The 24,094-nt window shown below is 40.2% G+C and overlaps 2 protein-coding genes across 11 annotated transcripts in view; one reads left to right on the plus strand and one right to left on the minus strand.

Annotated features, from left to right (window-relative positions):
* Positions 1-19,483, plus strand: part of INTS9 (integrator complex subunit 9) — a 166,014-nt gene extending 146,531 nt beyond the window's left edge. For all 9 annotated transcript variants that reach the window (XM_064271902.1, XM_064271905.1, XM_010592337.3 and 6 more), the window contains 3 exons: positions 4,481-4,579; positions 5,244-5,381; positions 7,398-19,483. In XM_064271902.1, coding sequence (XP_064127972.1) covers positions 4,481-4,579; positions 5,244-5,381; positions 7,398-7,574 — 414 coding nt within the window. In that variant the 3' untranslated portion in view covers positions 7,575-19,483. The remainder of the gene's footprint in view (positions 1-4,480; positions 4,580-5,243; positions 5,382-7,397) is intronic.
* EXTL3 (exostosin like glycosyltransferase 3) overlaps positions 17,414-24,094 on the minus strand; it is an 83,047-nt gene continuing 76,366 nt past the window's right edge. For both annotated transcript variants that reach the window (XM_010592339.3, XM_003412456.4), the window contains exon 7: positions 17,414-22,821. In XM_010592339.3, the coding sequence (XP_010590641.1) occupies positions 22,612-22,821 (210 nt within the window). In that variant the 3' untranslated portion in view covers positions 17,414-22,611. The remainder of the gene's footprint in view (positions 22,822-24,094) is intronic.

Here is a 24,094-nt window from a genome sequence, read left to right on the forward strand (position 1 = left end):
GCTCCAATGAACATTGATGTACAAGTATCTGTTTGGATCCTGCTATCAGTTCTTTTGCATACGTACCTAGGAGAGGAATCTTTGGGTCATATGGTAATTTATGTTTAACTTTTTAAGGAACCACCAGTGTTTTCCACAGTGGCTACACCATTTTACAATTTTACCAGCAATGGGTGAGGGTTTCAGTTCCTCCACATCCTTTGCCAATGCTTGTTGTTTTCTATTTTTCTGATAGTAACCTTCCTAGGGGAGGTGAAGTGGCATCTCATTGTGGTTTTGACTTGCAGCATCTTTTCATGTGCCTGTCCCTGGAAACCCTATGGGGCAGCTCTACTGTGTCCTGTAGGGTCACTATGAGTCGGAATCAACTTGAGGGCCATGGGTTTGGCTGGTCATTTGCATATCTTCTTTGGAGAAATGTCTATTCAAGTCCTTTGCCTGTTTTTTGATTGGGTTGTTTGTCTTTTTGTTAAGTTGTAGGACTTCTTTATACATTCTGGGTATTGAACCCTTATTTGATACATCATTCCCAAAGATGTTCCTCATTCTATAGGTTGTCTCTTCGCTTTGTTGATAACCATTAATGCACAAAAGTTTTTAATTTTGATAAGTCCAATTTATTTTATCTTTTGGTGTCATATCAAAGGATCCATTATTGAAAACTAGGTTCCGAAGCATTACTCTTACATTTGGTTCTAAGAGTTTTATGGTTTTAGTCTTTACACTTAGATCGTTGATACTTGGAAAGTATAACATTTAAAAGTTAAGAGTATGATTGCTTTCATGGGTCAAGAAAATTAAATGGGACGATAATACTCTGTCCCTTCTTACCCTAAGATTACAGTACAGGGTACACAGGGAGACACACAGTAAAGGGTGAAGGAGGCTGGGACTCCACTGAGAGCCTTGCCCAGAAAAGAGAGTACAGAAGTACTAGGAGCTCACCAAGCCTGAACCCACATCCATGTTTCCAGTGCCCAGCACTTTGGTTCGGGAGCTGCTGCCCAAGGGTACTTAAACACTCAGGTCATGGCTGCCCCAGAAGCTTTTCTAGTTTTGCTTTTCAAACACACTTGAATATTTTTCTGGATTTGAATAAATTGGCTCTCCCTCAAGAAATATAATCAGTTCCAAGAAATTGCATATAGTAAGTAAGCGGGAAAGTTTTTTACACTGATGTTCATCTATTAACAGTGTCATCACTGGAGCCCTGGCGGCACAGTGGTTCAGAGCACCGCTACTAACCAGAAGGTCAGCAGTTTGAATCCACCGGCTGCTCCTTAGAAAGTCTATGGGGCAGTTCTACTCTGTCCTATAGGGTCACTATGAGTTGGAACTGACTCAGTGGCAATGGGTTTGATTTTGGTTTGGTGTCATCACCTTCACTTTCTCCTCCATGACCTCCCACAACTGCAAGGCTAAAACACTGAAGCTAAGCACAACAGATCTCTGGATTGTTCTCACTGATAGTTTTCTGTTGATTCCACTCTATACAAGGGTAGAGGTTTCCATCATTGTTAAAGTACAATGTAAAATAGAGCTAAAAGTTTCATTTGGTTTTTCCTGGAAAATGCATGTGTGAAATGAATGGGTTAAAATCTTACTGACTGGCAATAATCAAAAAAAATGGAAATTTACAAGCGTTGGTGAGGATGTGGAGAAATTGGAACCCTTGTACATTGCCTGTGGGAATGTAAAATGGTTCAACTGCTATGGGAAAAGTTTGGTAACTCCACAAAAAGTTAAACATAGAGTTATCAAACCAAACAAACAACAAAAAATCCATTGCCATCAAGTCGATTCCTACTCATAGCGACCCTATAGGACAGAGTAGAACTGCCCCATAAGGTTTCCAAGGAGTGGCTGGTAGATTTGAACTGCTGACCTTCTGGTCAGTAGCCGTAGCTCTTAACCATAGCGCCACCAGGGCTCCAGAATTATCAAATGACCCAGCAATTCCATTCCTAGTATTCCACTCTTACCCAAGAGGATTGAAAGCAGGAATGCAGATACTAGTACACCAATGTTCATAGCAACATTATTCACAGTAGTCAAAAGGAGGAAACAACCTGTGTCCATCAGCAGATGAATCTGAATAAACAAAATGGAATATATACATACAATGGCATATTATTCATCCATAAAAAGGAGTGAAGCAACATGATGAATGTAATTAATGTCACTGAATTGTACATGTAAAAAATGGTGAAAATGGCAAATATGTTGTTAAATATATTTTTACTACAATTAAAAAAAAAAACTTTCTAAAGGAATGAAGTTCTGATACATGCTACAATATGAGTGAACCTTAAACATTATGCTAAGTAAAAGAAGCCAGACACGAAAGGTCACATATTGTATGATTCCAATTACAAATGTCCCGGATAGGTAATAAATCCACAGAGACAGAAAGCAGGTTAGTGGTTAGTGGTTGCTAAAGGCTGTGGGGAGGGAAGAATGGGTAGTGACTGCTTAATGGGTACAGTTTTCTTTTGGGTTGATGAAAATGTTTTGGAAGTAGAGGTGGTGGTTGCACATTGTGAATGTATTTAAACGCCACTGAATTGTTCACTTTGAAATGGCTAGTTTTATGTTTTGAGAATTTCATCTCAATTTTATAAAAAATTTTATTCTGCTTTTTGTGTTTTGCTGCTACTGAAGGATGTTTGTTGCATCCTTAAATGGAAAGTACATCATTCATCCTCTGCAGCTTCCTTATACATCCTTTTTTTTTTGTCCTCATCAGTACAAACCAGGAGACTAATATGTCTGTCAGTCCTCACAGGCCTGTTCTAATGGGAAATTCTCTTCCTGGGGTGGCAGGTGGTTGCTGGAGGCTCTGGGCAGATTTCCATTCTGGCTGAGCTGCCACCTGACATTTTCAACCCCTGTGAAGAGCCGCACCTCCCAGGAGTCTTCTTGGACATGGTTCATGGGCTGCCCAGGGAGAGGATCTCACCTTCCTGGTTCCCATAATGCCATCTCTAAACCTCCCAAGCCAATTCTTTGGCTTTAAAGTTTTGTCAGTATTATCTGTGACAGAAATAATGCCATGTAAGAAGGAAAAGAATACAGATGGAGACAGTTAACAGGAACTGGCCTTGCTAGGAGACTGGAGCACACCTGTCTCAGTAAACAACATTTCACACTGCATACATTTTCTTCATAGTCATAGGCCATTTGCCAGTCCCTTTTTTTAAGTATCCTAAGCAGCTTCCTCTGCCCATTTGGTATTAATCTTCTTGTTTACATAAATGGAATTTTGCATATTTATTTAATTTTGGTTTTAAATAAAGAAGGCTTGGATGGGTAGAGGGTCTCTGTGTAAGAACAATATGCAGCTAAACCAGAGTGTTAGGGCTCCTAGTAAGATCATACATTACGGCCAGTATCTGGGGTGGGGAGAGGTTGAAGTTGCATAGAAAAGGATGCACATCAAACTCAGGTATTAGGGAAAGAGAATGGCCTTGCAGGTAAAAGCTGTAATGTGTTCTACCTGTGGGAGAAGTCAGATTTCCAAGAATTAGAGAACTCTGTCCTTCCCACCTGACACAAGCCACCTGGAGAGGTGTTAAGGATGAAGAAGGCAGCCAGACTGTGGAGGGACATAAAGGCCAGAATGAAAAGGCTATACTTGATATGTATTTTGAGTAATGGGCAGCCCTTATAGGTTTTTGAGAGATGCTATCAAAGAGTTAAGAGTTGTCTGGAAGCCACATGAAACCAGTATATGACAGAATAGAGGCAAGAGACAGGTGGGCCATTTTGAGGCTGCTGCAGGAGTTCAGATACATAGTGCTCTGACAGGGTGTCGGCATTGTTTGTGGGTTGACTAACAAAAGGGAGAAGCAGAGTGGGCCAACAAACTGGAGTCCAGCATGCACTGAAATTTAGTTGCCCTTGGATGACCTCTGCTGTATAACCTAGAAGTCTCCATGAAAAGCACCCAAGAGATACTATACCACTTGGAAAATGAAATCAGTCACTGTTCCTGTTCTCAGTTTATCCATCACCACCCCCTACTACTCTGTCTTCTCTTACCTCTTTATTGTGAGATGCATACAGTGTGTGTGATTGATATATTTTTTATTTGAAATTTTTTTTCACCTTTCTTAAAGTTATTTGGTCAATTTTAGACAGCAATAACATAAATAAAAATTCAGAAGAAAATAAAATGAATAATGGCAATCAGTAAAAGTTCAACTTCATGATTCTTTACCTGGTAATTTCAAGATTCCGTTCTGCACCAAATACTCAGCCATGGGTACCCTTCCCATGTAGCTGGGCAGAGCACGTGGGTACCAGCTTGCTGAACTTGGTGTGCTGACCCTTGCATATCACCATTCACCCTGAGCTCCACATGGAGGGGGAGCCAAAGCCCAATGTTGCTTCACAACTCCTGACTTTGGGTAACACAGCTGCAGCACCCGTTTTCCCTCAAATTTAGTGTGAGCCTACTGAAATCCTTCTCTACTTTCAGCTTGCAGATTCTCTGGTGCCCATGGAGATTAAGCCTGGCATTTCCTTGGCAACAGTTTCAGCTGTGCTGCATACTAAAGATAACAAGCACGTTCTTCAGGTATCCTTTCAGAGGGTGGGCTGGGCTTGAATCTACGATGAACCTCCTGGGTCTAGAAGAACCCCATCTGACTGCGGTCATAGCATCCCAGCCAGCTCCCAGAACACATACTTATCTTATTTAATCTTCAGAAGATTCTACTATCATCACCATCTTACAGGTTATTTTTTTGACCTTCAGTTTCTTGACAAAGGTTTCACAGCCAGAAGAGAGCAGAGCTAGGATTTCAACCCGTATCAATCTGGTCTTATAGCAGATGGCCTCAGCCACTGTGCTGTTACTATCGCTGCAGTTGCCAGCACAGTTTATTTTTAAGAAGTTATTTAGCAAATACAGAGCTAAACTGATTGAAAATTAAAGCTTCTTGATAAAAGGCAGAAATCTTAGCTAACTAAGATGTAGCATGTGGTAGAGATTGGCATTAGCTTATTTGTATCGTGAAGAGCTCCAGGTGGAACCCCTAACTAACAGTGAACTTGGACTCTAGTGCCTGCTGAATGTGCACACCACAGATGATTCCAGGCCTCTGTCAGAGAAGAGATTCCCACATGATAGGAAGGACCCATTAAGGGAACAGCCAACTCAAGTTCTAAATGTGATCTGCCCTAACCTCTGCTTCTCTAGATGTAGTTTTAATGAGATTCATATTTTCTTTCTGCTCTAGCCCCCTCCAAGGTCCACCCAGCCCACAAGCGGTAAGAAGAGAAAGCGTGTAAGCGATGACATTCCAGACTGCAAAGTTTTGAAGCCTCTGTTGAGTGGCTCCATTCCTGTGGAGCAGTTTGTGCAGACCTTGGAGAAGGTGAGCAAATTAAATTTATACTGTCTAAATGAATATAAGCTGTCCTTTCTGGTGCTCATTGGGACACCCTTGCTTCAAGGAATGTATGTTGCTGCCTTACTTAGCCTCCACTGTCTTGAGCTACTGCTCCTGCAGCATCTGCCTGGACCAAGGTCGTGCCAGGAACAGAGCCAGGGAAGAAATTAACAGAGTTGAGAGAAGACAATGTCCTCCCTCTCCTTCTGTGTTTGTTTCTCTACCAGCCCTTTCCTTACCATCAAGTACTAGGTAGCTGAAAAAATTCCTCTTCAAACCTATTTCGTATGGGAACTGGATTGAGGAAAAGCTTCTCTTGAAAAATGTAGATGTGACAGGTTAGGCAGGATGGGAAAAGACAGGCTGAGGAAGGCCCATCCCCTTGAGCCTCACTTGCATACAGGAAGACCCCTTCCTGTCAGAACAGTCAGCACACCTATTCACAGGAGATGTGGGTCTGTCTAGGCTGAGCCAGGATTGAGGCAGGCAGTGTGGGCAGAGGGCATCAGTGCTGCTAGATCTTTGGGAAATTAGCCCAGCACTTCCCAGATGGAATAGGAAGAGAGAACGAAGTGGGCGGGCATCTTGGAGAACATTGTCCAGCTGTCCATCCTACACCTACACCCCTAATAACTTCTCGGTGGAAGTTATCCTTGACTACAATTTAAAAATATATTTTTTTGTTAGATTATATTTAGTTAAAGTTAAATTTTGGCTTCAGTCACAGGACCATGGAGACTACTGTTTTAGTGTTAGGATTATAGAATCCTTGATATGAAGGAGTTAGCGAAAAATAATATTCATGCTGCTTTGTCCAAGAACTGGAGCTAACTCCAATAAGTAATTACAGAAAAGGAGATTTTCTTCTGTTAAACTATTAGTAACTACCTTTTGTCCAAACTAAGTGTCTCAATTACTGAGTTCTTTCACATCTTAAAGTAAATGCTTTTTCTTTATTAGAATTTTTCTCCATTAGTCTTTTTGTTCTCTTACAATTTTTTTCTCCATTCATCTTTTCATTTACCCCCAAAGAAGAGCCAAGTTGTCAAGTTCTCTTAGACATACTATGTGATGTAGGTGAACTTACTGGCATTTGCCTCCCTCATGAGCTGAAAGTGGTCTTGTCAATATGGACAAGTCTCAAGCTTGACTTATATTTTTAAAAACTTCCAACAACTTCCTTCCCAGAAAGACCTGGCTTCTCCAGGAACTAACCCCTAGGACTTGACTTTGAATGTTCCCCTCTGCCATTTCTGCCTTATCTCCTTACTGCAGGAGGAATGTAACTGTCCAAAACTACAAATGTGCTTTCTATAACTAAATGTGGAGCACCTCCCCAGATCAGTGTCCTTTACCTGTTTGTATCCCTTTCAGGCAAATCAGCCTTCTTTCCACCTCTTTTCTTCTTTCTCAGCCATATGTCTGATTTGTAAGAAAATTCCTTAATCAGCATTAGAAATAGCTGGAGAGGTATTTGTTATGCTACTTTATCTCCTTCTCCCTTGAGAGGGATTTGCCAAATCCCACGAATCCCACTGTCAGTGATGTCTTGCTGTCGGGGTTAGCATTTTCTTGAGAGCTCAGAACAGCTGAGAGCTAGGACTGGGCTCTGTTACTAGGGAACACAGACATGGTACTGAAACTGATGATAGAACAGCCTAGAACACAGGTGCTTGGATGTGCTCCTTAAGTAATTCAAAAAAGCTTAAGCAGGTTGTAGATATTCTATTGCATGTTGCATGAGATTATGCATGTTTGGGGCACCTTTTAAAGTATATGAACTTGTAGTTGACTTCTACTGCTGTAGTAGTAGGCCCTACTACTAGTCTGAAGAGCTGTATTGAGGAGTATCAAAAATGCCATTTCCTAGAATGTTCAGTTCAGTTAAGTCCAAGAAGTATTTTTAGAACGCTCAGTTGCTGAAATACTATCCTACTTCTGAGTCAGCCCCTTGTTTTTTAGAATACCCATCAATCTCTCTTTTTCTTTCATTTGGAGCAGCATGGTTTCAGTGATATTAAGGTGGAAGACACAGCCAAGGGCCATATTGTCCTGCTGCAGGAAGCAGAGACACTGATCCAAATTGAGGAAGATTCAACTCATATCATTTGTGACAATGACGAGATGCTCAGGGTGCGACTGCGGGATCTCGTCCTCAAATTTTTACAGAAGTTCTAAATGGAGCATCTGAGCCACTTCCACTTCTGTGAAATCCTGCAGCCCATCACAATGGCTGCCCAGCACAAGTCAACTGAAGAAGGTGACAGAAAGCTGTTGGATGTCTTTGTGATATCTCTGCTTAAGTAACGAAGAAGTGGCTCTTGAGTGAAATAACCTGAAGTTACGACCACCATCACCTGGCCTGGATTCCTAGCACTATTTCAGGCAAGAACTTTCCCTTTAACCTGAGACTCATTTTCCTCCCACTTCTGGGTCTCTGGAGTAGCCAGGGTGGTCATGCAATAAGCTCTGAGGTGCAGCATAAGTGACACATACAGCTTTCCAAGAGTCTAATAGTGGAAGGGAAGGTAAAAGATGACTGACTGGTTTTCTTACATGGCATATGTTTGCTTTTCATAGTTTCTCATGCCTCAGCTGGGGAACTAGTCTTTGATTTTGTTTTATTTACTTGCCATCAGTGTTGGACTTAAAAAGAAAGATGATCCCAATAAATTAGGAAAATGAATCCATCTATCTGTATTTTATATTGTAAGACCATTTGGTTAATAAAACTTATTTTTTATACAAGTATCTGTACTGTTGAACATAGTTTTTACATTGATTTAATATATGAAAATATACAGAACAGCATACACGTCAAAAAAAACCATAGCATTAAGTCATATAGCCTAGCACTGTTTCTAAAAACCAAAATACGTTTTTTCTTGAATTGTATGAAAAGGTGCTTAACTTACGTGAGCTATGTCTCTGAAAAACACTAACATAAATTTATAACACCAGCCTCTAACTTAAGAGCTAACAACTAGCTCAGGCTCCACTAGTTGATCTTTGCCCATCACCAACTTTCCCACGCATCATCAGGATTCTCTGCTAGGAGAGCATTTAGCTCAGATACCCCTGGACCCACTAGCAATGATAAGGTTTTAGAGAAAAATAACTCCTCACAAAAAATTACTGCACTTGACATAATGCTGCTCTGAGTTGTTTAAAACAGATATTTACCAGATTACTTCTATGATAGTGTCAGTTGTAACATATGCCAGTATTGCAGGTATTAAAATGTGGGGGAGAAAAGGGGAGGCCAAGTCTCAACTGATGAACTATGGTAACAGGCCCAGCTCAGCCTAGTGTTCTCACCATCTTTTTAGACTGGTTGAAATTCAGTCTTTAGTCCACCCTTCAATTCTGCTAACAGTGGAGCATCACAAAGGGATTTAGTGGTCAAAGAACCACATAAAATTACTATGGAACTAAAGTACAACCTTAAGTATAACCCACCTGAATTTAGAGACTATCTCAAGAATAGATTTGATACACTGAACACTAATGACCAGAGGCCAGATAAGTTGTGGGAGGACATCATACATGAAGAAAGCAAAAAGTCATTAAAAAGACAGAATAAAGAAAAGGTTAAAGTGAACGGAAGAAATGATGAAGTAAAAAAGCTGAAGAAAATTTCAAAGGGTGGCTGGAGAAGACAAAGTATTATAATGAAATGTACAAAGACCTGGAGTTAGAAAGCCAAGAGGAAAGAACATGCTCAGCATTTCTCAAGCTGAAAGAATTGAAGAAAAAAATTTAATCCTCGAGTTGCAATATTCAAGGATTCTATGGGAAAAATATTGAATGACGCAGGAAGCATCAAAAGAAGATGGAAAGAATACAAAGTTACTGTACCAAAAAGAACTGTTGACATTCAAATGGGTGATGTGATACCATATGCTCAAGAACCAGTGGTCTTGAAGGAAGAAGTCAAGCTGCACTGAAGGCATTGGTGGAAAAAAAGGCTCCAGGAATTGACGGAACACAAGTTGAGATGTCAACAAATAGATGCAACACTGGAAGAGCTCACTCATCTGTGCCAAGAAATCTGGAAGACAGCTACCTGGAGAGCTGATTTGTGCCCATACCAAAGAAAGGTGACCCAAGAGAATGTGGAAATTATCGAACAATATAATTAATATCACATGCAAGTAAAATTTTGCTGAAGATAATTCAAAAACAGCTGCAGCAGTACATGGACAGGGAACTGCCAAAAATTCAAGCCAGATTCAGGAGAGGACATGGAACGAAGGATATCACTGCTGATGTCAGATGGATCTTGCCTGAAAGCAGAGAATACCAGAAAGATGTTTTACGTGTGTTTTGCTGACTATGCAAAGGCACTGGATTGTGTGGATCGTAACAAATTATAGATAACATTGTGAAGAATGAGAATTCCAGAACACTTAATTGTGCTCATGATGTCACCTTGAAGACTAAGGTGCGCCGAACCCAAACCATGGTATTTTCAATCACCTCATATGTATGCAAAAGCTGGACAATGAATAAGGAAGACCGAGGAAGAACTGATGCCTTGAATTATGGTGTTGACAAAGAATATTGAATATACTATGGACTGCAAGAAGAACGAACAGCTCTATCTTGGAAGAAGTACAACCAGAATGCTCCTTAGAAGGGAAGATGGCAAGACTTTGTCATACTTACACTGGACATGTTATCAGGAGGGAACAGTCCCTGGAGAAGGACATCATGCTTGGTCAAGTAGAGGGTCAGTGAAAAAGAGGAAGAGAAGACCCTCGACAAGATGGATTGACACAGTGGCTTTGACAATGGGCTGAAACATAGCAATAATTGGGAGGATGCCACAGGACCGGGCAGTGTTTCACTCTGTTGTACACAGGGTCACCATCAGTCAGAACCGACTTGATGGCACCTAACAATACAGCATATAACTAATTGCTAAAGTTTTATGGAGAGTTGATTGCCAGTTCTCTCTCTTAGAATGATCTGTGAATGGGAATGAATTCTTAGTTGTTCTTCATTAGGGATGCAAAAGGCAGCTTCCTTTTTGCCATCTCCAACTTTGCCAGACTTGGACACAGGAATGCTTAAGCAGGTCTCTTTGGATATGTCTGAATTACAAGACCCAACAGTAGGAAAAAGACTGACTTTACAAGAAATTGACATGCCATGTCTATGAAGATTTTTTGTTTTTAGGAGGAGGGGAATTACAACTATGCATCACATGTAGGTATGCTCCCTAATAAAACTTTCGAGAGAATTAAATTTTGTTTTAATTTTAACATTTTGAAAAATGCTGAGGCACTATAAAGCTCAAAAGAAATCAAATGGTCATTTTATTTCAATGTTCTCCTAATGATCTGTCTAGGAGTAACTTGGACTTCTGAACGTTTGATCTCTTATTAAAGAGCTTGATGGAGGACCTAAGGCACTGATCCCTTGCAGGATGGTTTCTAAAGAGACAAATAGTACATAAATACAAATTAGTAAATACCAGATGGATAGGGAATAATTTAGAGATTATGGAGATTTTAATGAAGTCATCACCACCCACTTGAGAGCAGTTATCAATAAGTCTACTTGAAGTTCAGATATTTGGATACCAATCCAGGTTAGTTAGTAGTAGAACCAGGAGAAACAGCAGAACCTTCCCTTTGACAACTGTAGCTATACCACTGATGGATGGCGCTGTCATTGGAAATGCAGCCCACTGGCTTCTGACACCAACCTGATGAAGAGCATGACATCTAGAAAAAGTTCTACTCAATGCCAACAAAATCCTAATGACTAAGTAGTAACTGAAAAGCCATTAAAGATTAGTGAGGAGTACCCTAATTTTATTTGTCTATGTAGTCGGAATCGACTCAACGGCACTGGGAGTGGTAGTGCTGTATTAAGTATCTATTGTTGCATAACAAATTACTCCAAAACTTAATGGCTTAAAACAACTGTTTTATCATTTCATCGTTTTTGTGGGTTGCAAATCTGGTGTGGCTTAGCTAGATCCTCCTAGCTCAGGATCATATTTCCACAAGGCTGCAATCAAGGTGTTGAATGAGGAACTGAGATACAGAGGTTAAGTAACTCCCAAAGATACATAGCCAATAAGTGGCTTCTGCCTTACCATGAACATCACATGTGAGTATTACAGATCAGGAGCTGCCCAGGAAGAGGATCTGTGCCTGTTTCTTAGTCCATTTATTTTCTTCTAAAAGTAGTAAATATTTTTCTCCTTGATTCTGGGAGAGCTAAAGCTTTTGGCCCTCATGGTTGTCCCATTCAGGATTCTGCTTTTTCAAACTATAGTAAAGTGGAAACAGAAACAAGAGCAAAAAACCTCCAAGCCTGTATGATGATACATTAATATGACCCAAACAGGCTGGTGGGTAGGAAAGTGGGAGACTTCTTTTCTCTGGCCCTGAGACCAGCCATGTCGAGAACTGAATGCCATTTCATTTCATGCTACACTGTAGGAAGGTAGGTAACGTCTGATTTTTTCAGATTCACTGCATCAGAGTTACAGGTAAATAACCTTACTCTTCTTTGAACCTAAAATAGGGTACAAATAACCAACTCCAATTCTGGAGATAAGTAGTGTAGAACTGAGCCAAAAATGTTCTAATCTTGCTGGAGGCTAGAACCAGCATCAATCATGACTTTATTTTACCCATATTTTATCATTGGACATGTAGAATGTTTCTTTTATCTCTTATCTTGATATCTGAGGCCACTGGAAAAAAAATGAAGATGTAGCTCCTGAATAATAATTCTTGTGTTAGTAGGAATTACCCTTTACCCTTCTCTAGGATAAACCACAGTAATAATTTCTAACCTATTTATAAGCCTTCCTGACATATAAATATGAAATCAGTCACAAGTAAAAAGTAATTTTAATTTGTGTAAGATATAGTAAAACACATTATCAAATGAAATAGAAGTTCACTTTTTTAGATTATTCAATATAACTCTTTAGTAACTAATTGCAATGTTCACATACTTCAAAAATAATGAACTTTGACTTAACACTCTTTTCCAATCATCAGTAAGCACCTTCCAAACAACACCCATTAAGCGCTTACTATATTCTCTGCATTGTGCAGCCTCTGATGATTTTAATTCACCAGAGTAACAAACAAAACACAGGACAGCCCCCACAACAAAGAATTACGCAGCCTAATATATCATTAGACGCCCTGATGGCACAAACACTTAAGCACTCAGCTGCTAACTGAAAGATTGGTGGTTCAAACCCACCAAGCAGCTTTGCAGGATAAAGACCTAGTGATCTGCTCCTGTAAAGATTACAACCTAGAAAACCTTATGGGGCAGTTCTCTTGTTAGACGGGGTTGCCAAGAGTCTGAATCAACTCAATGGCACCCAACAAGAATATCAAAAACAAAGGAGAAAAGAATACTTCTAGACTCTTTTTATGAGGCCAGCGTATCCCTAACATCAAAACCTGACAGAGACATTACAGTAAAAGAAAACTAAAGGTAAATATCCTTCATGAGCATAGATGCAAAAATATTTAAAATATTAGCAAACTGAACCCAGCAATACCGGATAATATGCCATGATCAAGTAGTTTGTCCCCAAAATGCAGGGATAATTAAATAATTGAAAACCAATTAGAATAATTCACTATAATAATAAAGTAGAAACCTCTATGATCATTACAATAGATGGAGAAAAAGCATCTGACAAAATTCAGCATCTAAAAACTCAACAAACTAGGAATAAAAGGGAACTCCACAATCTGATAAAATGCACCTACAAAAAACCTACAGCTCAGTGAAATATTAAAGATCAAAATCGAGAACAAGGTAAGCATGCTTATCTACACTACTTCTATTCAACATTATACTAGAAGTCCTAGTCCCTGCAATAAGGGGAGGGGAAAAGGATATGAAAAACAAAGATAAGAAAGAGGACTAAAAAAGTCTCTATTTGCAGATGACAAGATTGTTTATATAGAAAATCTTAAGAAATCTACAAAACAACTATAATAATTTAGCAAGATTGCAGAATACAGGGTTAATATATAAAAATTAACTTTTTTTGTACACCAGCAAAAACTGGATAATGTAGTTTTTTTAAAAGCAATTCCTTTCATAATAGTGTAAAAAACAAAATAGGCATAAACTTATCAAAAAATTTTAGTGTAAGATCTTCACACTAAAAATCTGAAAACATGGCTAACAAAGAAGACCTGAATAAATGGAAAAATATATCATGTTCACCATCTTCACGGATTAGAAGACTCAATACAGGCATACCTCATTTTATTGAGCTTTGCTTTATTATACTTCGCAGATACTGCGTTTTTTACAAATTGAAGGTTTGTGACAACCCTGCTTCAAGCAAGTTTGTTGGCACCATTTTTCCAACAACATGTCCTCACTTCATGTCTCTATGACATTTTGGTAATTCTTGCAATATTTCACATTTTTTCATCACAGGCCAAAAGCTAGGCCTCTTGCATCGAACAGCCAAGTTGTAAATGCAAAGGGAAAGTTCTTGCAGGAAATTAAAAGTGCTGCTTCACTGAACACACGAATGATAAGAAAGCAAAACAGCCTTATTGCTGATAGGGAGAAATTCTGAGTGGTCTGCATAGAAGATCAAGCCAGCCACAACATCCCCTAAACCAAAGCTTAATCCAGAGCAAGGCCCGAACTCTTTTCAATTTTATGAAGGCTGAGAGAGGTGAGGAAGCTGCAGAAGAAAAGTCTGAAGCTAGCAGAGGTTGGTTCATGAGGTTTAAGGCAAGAAGCCGTCTCCATAACATGAAAGTGCAAGGTGAAGCAGCAAGTGCTGACGTAAAAGCCACAGCAAGTCATCCCGAAGATCTACCTAAGGTAACTGATGAAGGGGGCCACACTAAACCACAGATTCCCAGTGTGGGTGACGCAATGCCATACTGGAAAAAGATGCCATAGGACTTTCATAGCTAGAGAGGAGGCAATGCCCGGCTTCAAAGTTTCAAAGGACAGGCTGACTCCCTTGTTAGGGGCTAATGCAGCTGGTGACTTTAAGTTGAAGCCAATGCTCATTTCCCATTCCAAAAATCCTAGGACTCTTAAGAATTATGCTAAGTCTACTCTGCCTGTGCTCTATAAATTGAACAACAAGGTCTGGATGACAGCACATCTGTTTACAGCATGGTTTACTGAATATTTTAAGCCCACTGTTGAGACCTACTGCTCAGAAAAAAAGATTCAAAATATTACTGACCATTGACAGTACAAGAGCTCTGATGGAGGTGTACAAGGAGATTAATATTGTTCTCATGCCTGCTAACACAGCATCCGTTCTGCAGCCCATGGATCAAGGAGTAATTTCAACTTTTACATCATGTTATTTAAGAAATACATTTTGTAAGGCTATAGCTGCCATAGATAATGACTCTTCTGATGGATCTGGGCAAAGTAAATTGAAAACCTTCTGGAAAGGAGTCACCATTCTACATGCCATTAACATTTGTGATTCATGGGAGGAGGTCAAAATAAGGAGTGTGGAAGAAGTTGATTCCAACCCTCATGGATGACTTTGAGGGATTTAAGACTTCAGTGGAGGAAGCAACTGCAGATAATGGTGCAAAGAGTGAGAGAACTAGAATTAGAAGTGGAGCCTGAAGATGTGACTAAATTGCTCCAACAATAAAACTTTAACAGGTGAGGAGCTGTTTCTTATGGAAGAGCAAAGAAAGTGGTTTCTTGAGATGGAATCTAATGCTGCTGAAGACACTGTGAACATTGTTGAAATGACAACAAAGGATTTAGACTATTACATAAACTTAAGTTGATAGAGCAGCAGCAGGGTTTGAGAGGATTGACTCCAATTTTAAAAGCAGTTCTACTATGGGTAAAATTCTATCAACCAGCATCACATGCTATAGGGAAATCTTTCATGAAACAAAGAGTTGATCTATGCAGCAGACTTCATTGTTGTCTTATTTTAAGAAATTGCCACAGCCACCCTAACCTTCAGCAACCACCACCCTGGTATCAGTCAGCAGCCATCAACATTAAGGCAAGACCCTCCACCAGCAAAAAATTCATGACTCTCTGAAGGCTCAGATGATGGTTAGCATTCTTTAGCAATATTTAATTAAGGTATGTACATTTTTTTAGACATAATGCTACTGCACACTTAATAGACTACAGTATAGTGTAAACATAACTTTAATATGCACTGGGAAATCAAAAAGTTCATGTGACTCACTTTATTATAGCATTTGCTTTATTGCAGCAGTCTGCAACCGAAACCACAGTATCTCCAAAGTATGCCTGTATTGTTGAAATTTCAGTTCTACCCAGTGATCTACAAATTCAATACAATCCCAGTCAAAATCTCAGCATTTTTATTAAAAAACTGACAAACTGATTCTAGAATTCATATAGAAATACTTAGCAACTATAATCGACTCGGCGGCAGTGGGTTTTTTTTTTTTTTGTGGAGCAACTGTAATGTCCAAAGCAATCTTAAGAAAGATGAACAGAGTTGTAGAACTTAAACACTATTTCAAGACTAACCATAAAACTACATGAAGACAGGGTAGTCCCAAGGACTGACAAATCAGCATAACAGAAAAGAGAGTTCAGAAATAGACCCACACTTATAAAGTCTTTTTAACAAATGGTCCTGAAATGACTATTCATATAGAAAAAAAAAAAAACCTTAACTCCTGCCACACACAAGACACAAATATTAATTGTAGATGGGTTGCAGACCTAAATATAAAAGCTAACACCATAAAGCTTTTAGTGAAAGATATAAGAGAATATCTTCATGGCCTGGGATAGGTACTGGTTTCTTAGGTTACAGAAAGCAATAACTAAAAAGAAAAAAAGTTATAAAACTAAATCTCATCATAATTAAAAACTTCTCATCAGAAGATTTCATAAAGAAAATGGATAGGATGGCCACTAATTGAGGAAAAATATTCACAAAACGTATATTCTAACAAAGGACTAATAACGAAGATAAAGAACTGCAATAACTCAATAAAAAGACAACTCAAATTTTTAATGAAAAAAATTTGTACAGACATTTCACAAAGGAAATATACTAAATGGCATAAGCACATGAAAAAGTGCTTAACATCATCAGTCATCAGGGAAATGGAAATAAAAACCACAATGAGATTTCATTACACCCCCCACTAGAATGGCTAAAATTAAAAAGACTGACAGCACCATATGTTGGCTATGGAACAACTGGAACTCTTCAACATTGTTGATGGTACAAACAGTACAGTCACTTTGGAAAAAAGATCTGGTAGTTTCTTATAAGAAATATATTTATGTGTGTGTGTGCGCGTATATAGCTCTCCTGTCACCCAACAAGGAAATCCTGGTGGCATAGTGGTTAAGAGTTCAGTTGCTAACCAAAAGGTTGGCATTTTGAATCTACCAGGCACTCCTTGGAACCCCTACGGGGCAGATCTGCTCTGTCCTATAGGGTCGCTATGAGTCAGAATCGACTCAACAGCAATGGTTGTTTGTTTTTTTTTTTCCTGTTTTGTCACCCAACAATTCCACTCCTAGGTATTTATCCAAGAGAAATAAAAACATATGTCCACAAAAAGACTTCTATGTAAATATTCATAGCAGCTTTTATTCATAATAGCCAAAAACTGGAAACAGCCCAGGTGTCTATCACTGGAATGGACAAACTCTGTTATATTCATACAAGAAAATACTTCTCAGCAATAAAAAGGAACAAATTATTAATGCATGCAACAACACTGGATGAATCTCCAAAACATTACACTGAGTTGTAAAAGCCTTACACAAAGTAAAAATTGTATGATACCTTTTATATGAAATTCTAGAACAGGAAGAATTAATTCAAGATGAAAAAACCAAGACACTGGTTATCTCTAGGGGGTGGATGTGGGGACTGAATAGGAAGAAGCATGAGGGAACCTTCTGGGTTGATGGTGATGTTTTATATTGTGACAGGGATTTGAGTAATACATTAAAAATATGGAAACACATATTGACCCTAGTTATTGATAGGTGTGTGCATGTGTTTAGAAAGAAGTACACTGATGTCAGTAATTTACTTTAAAATGCACCAAAACTAGAATGGGTAAAAGGATAACAACAGGGATGGATAGATGGATAGCTATAAAGCAAGTCCAATAAAATGTTAATGGTGAAATCTAGATGGTAGGTATGTAGGCTTACACTATAGAAATTCTTTCCACTTTGCTGTAAGTTTGAAGATCTTCGTAATAAAATGTTGGGGGCAGTAGTTTTAAATAAATAGAATTTAAGTAGTTAAAATCCTAACATAAGCCTACACTATGACCAGATTTGCACCCTTTCACACATATAAAGAAAAATGGAGAAAGGTAAAACAATTAAAACAGGTAAGGAAACAGGTAAAATTAAATAGCAAACCAAACCGGGCCCCAGGCAGGGCTTCCCACCCTACTTTAATGATCCCTCCTGAAATCCAGTCTTTCATTCTTTTTGGCACTCTTATCCCTCTTTGCTAATGAAGATTTAAATAATACAAAGAATAGTGAATATAAGACTTCTCAGCCATTTTGTACCAGGCTTCTTTAAACTACCTGGTAATACCACATTAATAAAATATTTCAAAAGAACTACAGTACTGACTACATCAGCTTGCAGCAACTATAATTTCTATGCAGCCCCATTAGTATTTCTGTCAAATCATTCATTCCTTAAAAAAAAAAAAACTGTTGAGCATCTATTATGTGCTCTGTTCTTAAGGAGGTTACAATCTGGTGTGGGAGGCAGAGCAATAAGCCATTACAGTGTATGGTATGGTAAAAGACAGATATTAACTTTCAACAGATCTTTAAGGAGGCATGATTTCTGCTCTTTTATAGATGAGATGATAGCTTAAAATACTGTAGGTAACTTGCTTCTAACCACAGTTAATGGAGAACCCAGAATTTGAATCCACACAATCTAACTCCAGAGCCTATACTCTTAACCATGATATCCTTCTTAACTGTATTTTTGTAAACATTGTAGAACCTTCAACTTGAGTCACAACAGTATCTAGAGCTAATATTTCCCACTTTGGCTTACCTTGTTAAGTCCAAACCAGAACTAAAAAATATCTTTAGTCATATTAAGACACTTAAGGACTACAGCCTCATATAACTTGTTCCAGTTCCAGGGCAAGTTGTAACAAGCAGACAGATAGCTGCATGAATAGGTTGCTGTCAACAAAAACTCCAGACCAAATAGGAATTCCCACCCTAAGGATATCCTCTCCCCATCACCTACTGCAAACCTTCCAGATCACCCGTCTGATCCATCACCCACCCTAACTGAGGAAAACACTGACCAAAGCAGCAGTCTGCTCAATCATCTGGCCCAACTGAGGAGCGACGCTGACTGTTGAGATCCTTTTCATTCTTAGGATTGTCAGCAAAAACTCAATTCCCAACTGCAGAGCCCAGAAGAGCAACCCGCAACTCATCTCCATCTAGCTCCTCAAAACCGCGTGATGCAGTGCTCTCCATGAGGATGGCTGTGATGCTCTAAGCAGAGGTTCTAAGACCTAGGACACCAAAAAGATGGGGCTCTGACAGTTATGAAGCATTAGCTAGATGCAGGTGCTTTTAGTGAGCTGCCTTAATGTGAATACAGGCCACACCAGGGCATCCTAAGCCAGCCCTCTTCTCTGCATGCACTCTAGCTCCCCACCACACCACACACATTTTTAAAGCTACCATTAAAAAATAAAATTTGCATGCTGTGTCACATGCCATCACACATCCCATTTAAATCACTTAAACGACACCTAAGATCCTCTCAGATCTAGCCAAAACGACTAATTTCAGACCTGGATGCAGGTAAGGCTGCCTGTGTCCAGTTCATCTGTGTTCAGTTCATAGCATCACCCCAGGTTCAGGTACACAGGCTGCTGCCTGGACAAAATCACACAGCCAACAGTCTTATGCTGGAAGCGGTCCCAGACTGGCCATGAACTGGTGGCTGCCTGGGACCAGGCGGTCACCTTCTCTCAGGTCTCTTCTGTCCCTGCTGAAGAAAATCACAAAAGACCTCCAAGCTGCTTGAGTTAAAGTCTCTATTTATTTTTTTTTTTTTACAAAAATCCAACATAAGACCATTGTGCTTGTGATTGGAAAAGGGGTGGGTTGGATGGATATGGTATGGATACCCAAGAGCTCCCCCCTTCAAACCAGTAGCCTTTCAAACCAGGAGCTCCCTAAGTGCACACCCAGGCAGCTGCTGGACAGGCTGCTCCTGCCTCCAGGCAGAACCTCGTCAGCTCAGTAAGCAGGCCATGGCTTGAGGTGCAGTCCAGATCTGATGTAAAACCACTGCCAGGGGCCTAAAAGCTCAGAATGGCATGATGAGAACCTTGAGGAAGCTATCACTTAGGTGGATGATCTTTCACAGTGAAAAGCAAACTGGCTAACTGGAGAACAAGGATGTGTCTGGGCCCTGGGAGCAAAGACTGGGTAACAAGGAGTCTTTTACCCCATGTGCAGCCAAGGAAATCCATGTGGGTTGGCAGAGCTGTTTTCATGTTCCAGGTGTGTCAGTTAGATGCAGGTGACATCTGGGTTGCCCATGGCGATCAGCATCAAAGGCATTCTAAACTTGGTACTGGGACTCACCCTAATCCACCTGGCAAAAAGTGGCAGTCATTCTTCAGGGGCACCTAACCAATCAGCACGCAATGTCCGTCTGCTCAGCCTCTCACTACTGTAGGCTGTCCTTAAAGAATGTGGGCCAGTGTCCCTAGAGCCTGCTCTTTGCTGTCTTTCAACTTAGTGTTCCTTTCAGGCCGAACAGTGCTATCCTTATATCACAACCCTCCCTGCAGCACACTTTCATGTCATTAGTAGCCTCAGACCATTCAGCTTTTCATGGATCTACCAATAACATTCAAGGACCCAACAGTTGGGTTCTACTTAAGGGTCGTAACATACAGACCAATCCTTTCTCACCAGGTCCCAATGAAAGTCAATTTATGAGTTCCTGACATTAAAATAAGATAAAATAGCAGCCACATATATAGCTCAAAACACCGCTCCCTTGAGGGAAGAAGACTGCTAAAAAGAACAAAGTCAGAAGTCAAGGAAAGGGTAATTAGAAAGTCAGGATACAGGACATCTGGACCTTTTTGCTAGGTTACTGAGATGTAACCAAATTTCGTAGGTAGTTGCCTCAGGCAGGAGGGCTACAAGAAGATGCCAATGGAAACCTTTGGAGAGACACACGTCCTAGGAGCAGCCTTGCTCCTGTCTGCCGATAAGGAGAGTTCCTGTGAGCCAAGCCAAAGCTACCACTGGGTAGTGACAACAGCAAAAAGCCAGGCTTCAAAATGGTACTTCAAGAAAACGCATTTGATTCAGGCAAGTTAGAGGAGATTGTACTCCCGAGACACAAAAGCACAGGGTGTCAAGGTCTAGGGAACACAGAACTGGCTGTTAAGGCATGTGCTTGACCAGGACAGACCTCAGCTTTTTGTTCAGCTGCTAGAACTTTCTATTCAACTTCATTTAAAGAAACTGGGCTTTGGAAAAATGGTAGAAATCATGTGCTAAACCCTTGAAAAATGCCATAATTCCCTTCCTGACTCCTTTACCACCACCACAAAAAAATTAGCTTATTTCAGTTTCAGCCCAAATAATAGAAATTTAAACCAGAAGTGGAACACAGTAATGTGAGGTATAAATGCCTGTTGAATTAGAAAACTGGATTTGAGCTTACCTAGCAAATCATATCATCTCACATTTTTCCAGCACATACCAAACCAGGTCCTGCGGCCAAACTGGCATTCCAAACCCACTGCCGTCAAGTCAATTCCTGCTCATAGCGACCCTACAGGACAGAGCAGAACTGCCCTATAGGGTTCCCAAGGAGTGGCTGGTGATTTTGAACTGCCGACCTTTTGGTTAGCAACCGAGCTCTTAACCAGTGCACCACCAGGACTCCAACCTGGCATTAGGAGTCCAAAAACTACAGGTAACGAAGGATTGTAGGTCCAGACAAAGGTGGAGAGGAAGGTATTAATCCTAAGGCAGGTGCCTTGGTGTAAAACTTCCCGGCCAGCCAAGTGGGGATCCTCAAAGGATGCCGGCTTGTCCTACACCAGAGAGAGTAGGTCAACCTGCAGACCACTTCAGACCACAGTTCTTCTGTCCTCTTATTCAAGAGATAACACTTCAGGAAAGCCTGAAGCTAAATCGCAACCTGTTTTTAAATGGGAGGGCCCGAACAAAAGAAACTCATTTGAGAATGCTGTCTTCAGGATTTATTCCTTCCTCACTCTTTGCCTCCTCACTCTTTTCCACACAAGGGAGAGAATGGGAATGCAGGGATAAGTACAGGACAAGCAGTGCCTAATGATGAATCCTCAAAAACTACTGAATCCAGCAAAAGGCAGCTCAGTTGCTCACAAAGGTATGGTCCTCCCCAAGGATCCAGATGAGAGAATCTGAGTCACAAACTGCTGATTAGCAACAGAAAGGGGAACATAACAGATCTTATCTCATCCAAGGCGCCATAAAAGGGCCAAGTCCAGCTCTTTCAAGTTTCTGCATACAGATACCCCTGGGGAGGACAAGAGATGATCTTTAAGGATAAGCCAGGTCACCCAAGGCTAGGATCCATCTCTGCTGAAATACACAACATAAGGAGCCTGATGGGTCCCTCATTAGTGAGCTAATCAAAAATTTCAAACTCCATCCCCTCTAAAAAATATATATATTTATATGTATGTGTATGTGAGTGTGTATGTGCATACATATATATAGACATGTATGTGTGTATATATACACATATATACACACACACATATATAAATAAGCCTTGATGGCAAATCTGAAACTTTTTCCTTTTTAAATAATAATAGTCATTATTGAATTTAAAAACCACAAACCAGCTGTCCTGGGCTTATGAACTAAGTGAGTGACTATCCAGAGTCCCCGTGGTCCTCAGTGTAAGCTATCAGTCAGTGCCCTGTGGAGGGAACCCCAGTGTCTTCTGACCAGGATACAAGTGGGAGCAGTTCAGAATCTGCCTAGGCCCAGTGTGGCCAACTTCAAGATAATGGCAGCTATTTTCCACTCTTCCTGCCACCTCTCCCAGCAGTAGGTCTGAGCCACCTACACAGTGGATGTCCCCAAGGGCCTTCAATGCCTAAGAACCTTAGGAGTCATCTTCCTTACTGTCCATCCTCTCCCCAGAACTTGCAATGCCCCTAGATGAACTTGAAGCACTTGGTCTTGTCGTGGGGCAGGCGAGTCTTGAAGAGTACAGAGTCCACCCTGAATTGAGTGTACAGTAGGGGCATATAGCCATACACCTTGACAAAGAAGTTGATACATTTGTGCCGCTCATGAAAGTGGGAGTCATCATGTGACAGGGCCTGAGGGCATCCTGGGCACCGGAAAGTCCACCGTGAGGTCACCTGGACACAGAGAAGAAAGACTACAGAGTAAGAATCACTGGTGCAAACATGGCAGCAACCTTACAGCTTAATCACGTCAATGCTTCCATTTCCACAGAGGGGACGCTGAACCCCAGTGGCTCCATGGACTCACAAAGTGAGTCGGAGCAAAGCCAGATCACCAGCCCAGGGCTCTCTTCCTACCATACACGTATCTAAAACATCGTCAAGGTTATTCTTTCAAAGTGGCCCATACTTAACAGATATCAAAAGCCTTAAAATGTTATTATTTGTCTCAGTAATTCTACTCTAGTATCTATCTTGGTTGCACACCAAGATGTAGGCACAAAGTTGCTTATTTCCACAATGTTTTTACTAGCAAAATATCGGAAAGTACCCATCAAAAGGGGACTAGTTAAATAATTATAAAATACTACACATCTGTTTAAAAGACTGTTCAAGAAAATTATATTTAGACATGGGAAAGTGGTCATGTTATAATGTGGTTTATTATTATTATTCTAAGGCTATTTCAAGCAATTGGAAAAGAATTAATAATAATATAATCCCTCCATTACACGCAAAGTGGCAAACCAAATCTCATAAAAACCCTCTCAGTACAGAACACCTGAAAATGTAGGATAAAACCTACAAATAATCTCTTTAAATATATGGCTGAGCTTGCAATAAAGTGAACGAAATCCTTGGAAGCCAAAATAATAAAAAAGCCGGAATCCAATGAGACAGCCAGGAGTTCTACTTTCTAATGGGGTGTAGACATGTGGGAAGTCAGATTGGGGGCTTTCTGAAACCCTGGAATCCAGTGAAAAGCTGCATGGGTTAAAGAAAGCCCCACAAAAGAGAGCTGCTAAAGAAACATTTCCATCTCTGACTTAGCTCTAAGTGGAGAATTTACAACCACAAGCTAGACCTCACATGTGTTTGAGAATTTATGTTACTTAACAAAAACAAAAAAAAAAAACCAACCCCTTGCTGTCGAGTTGATTCTAACTCAGAGCGACCCTATAGCACAGAGCAGAACTGCCCCACAGGGTTTCCAAGGAGCACCTAGTGGATTCGAACTGCAGGCCTTTTGGTTAGCAGCCATAGCTCTTAACCACTATGCCACCAAGGTTTATGTTACTTAAAAAAAACAACCCAGTGCCTTAGGAATCCTGAAAAGCCCCAAGATGCTAATTTAGCTTTAGGTCTCAAGTAGGTAGTGATCCCAGGCACGTGGAAGAAGCAAATAAAAATCCTTAAATCCAGGCCTCAAAGAATTTCCATAAATAAA

Source organism: Loxodonta africana, chromosome 19 (assembly GCF_030014295.1).
Source record: "Loxodonta africana isolate mLoxAfr1 chromosome 19, mLoxAfr1.hap2, whole genome shotgun sequence".
NCBI classification, from domain to species: domain Eukaryota; kingdom Metazoa; phylum Chordata; class Mammalia; order Proboscidea; family Elephantidae; genus Loxodonta; species Loxodonta africana.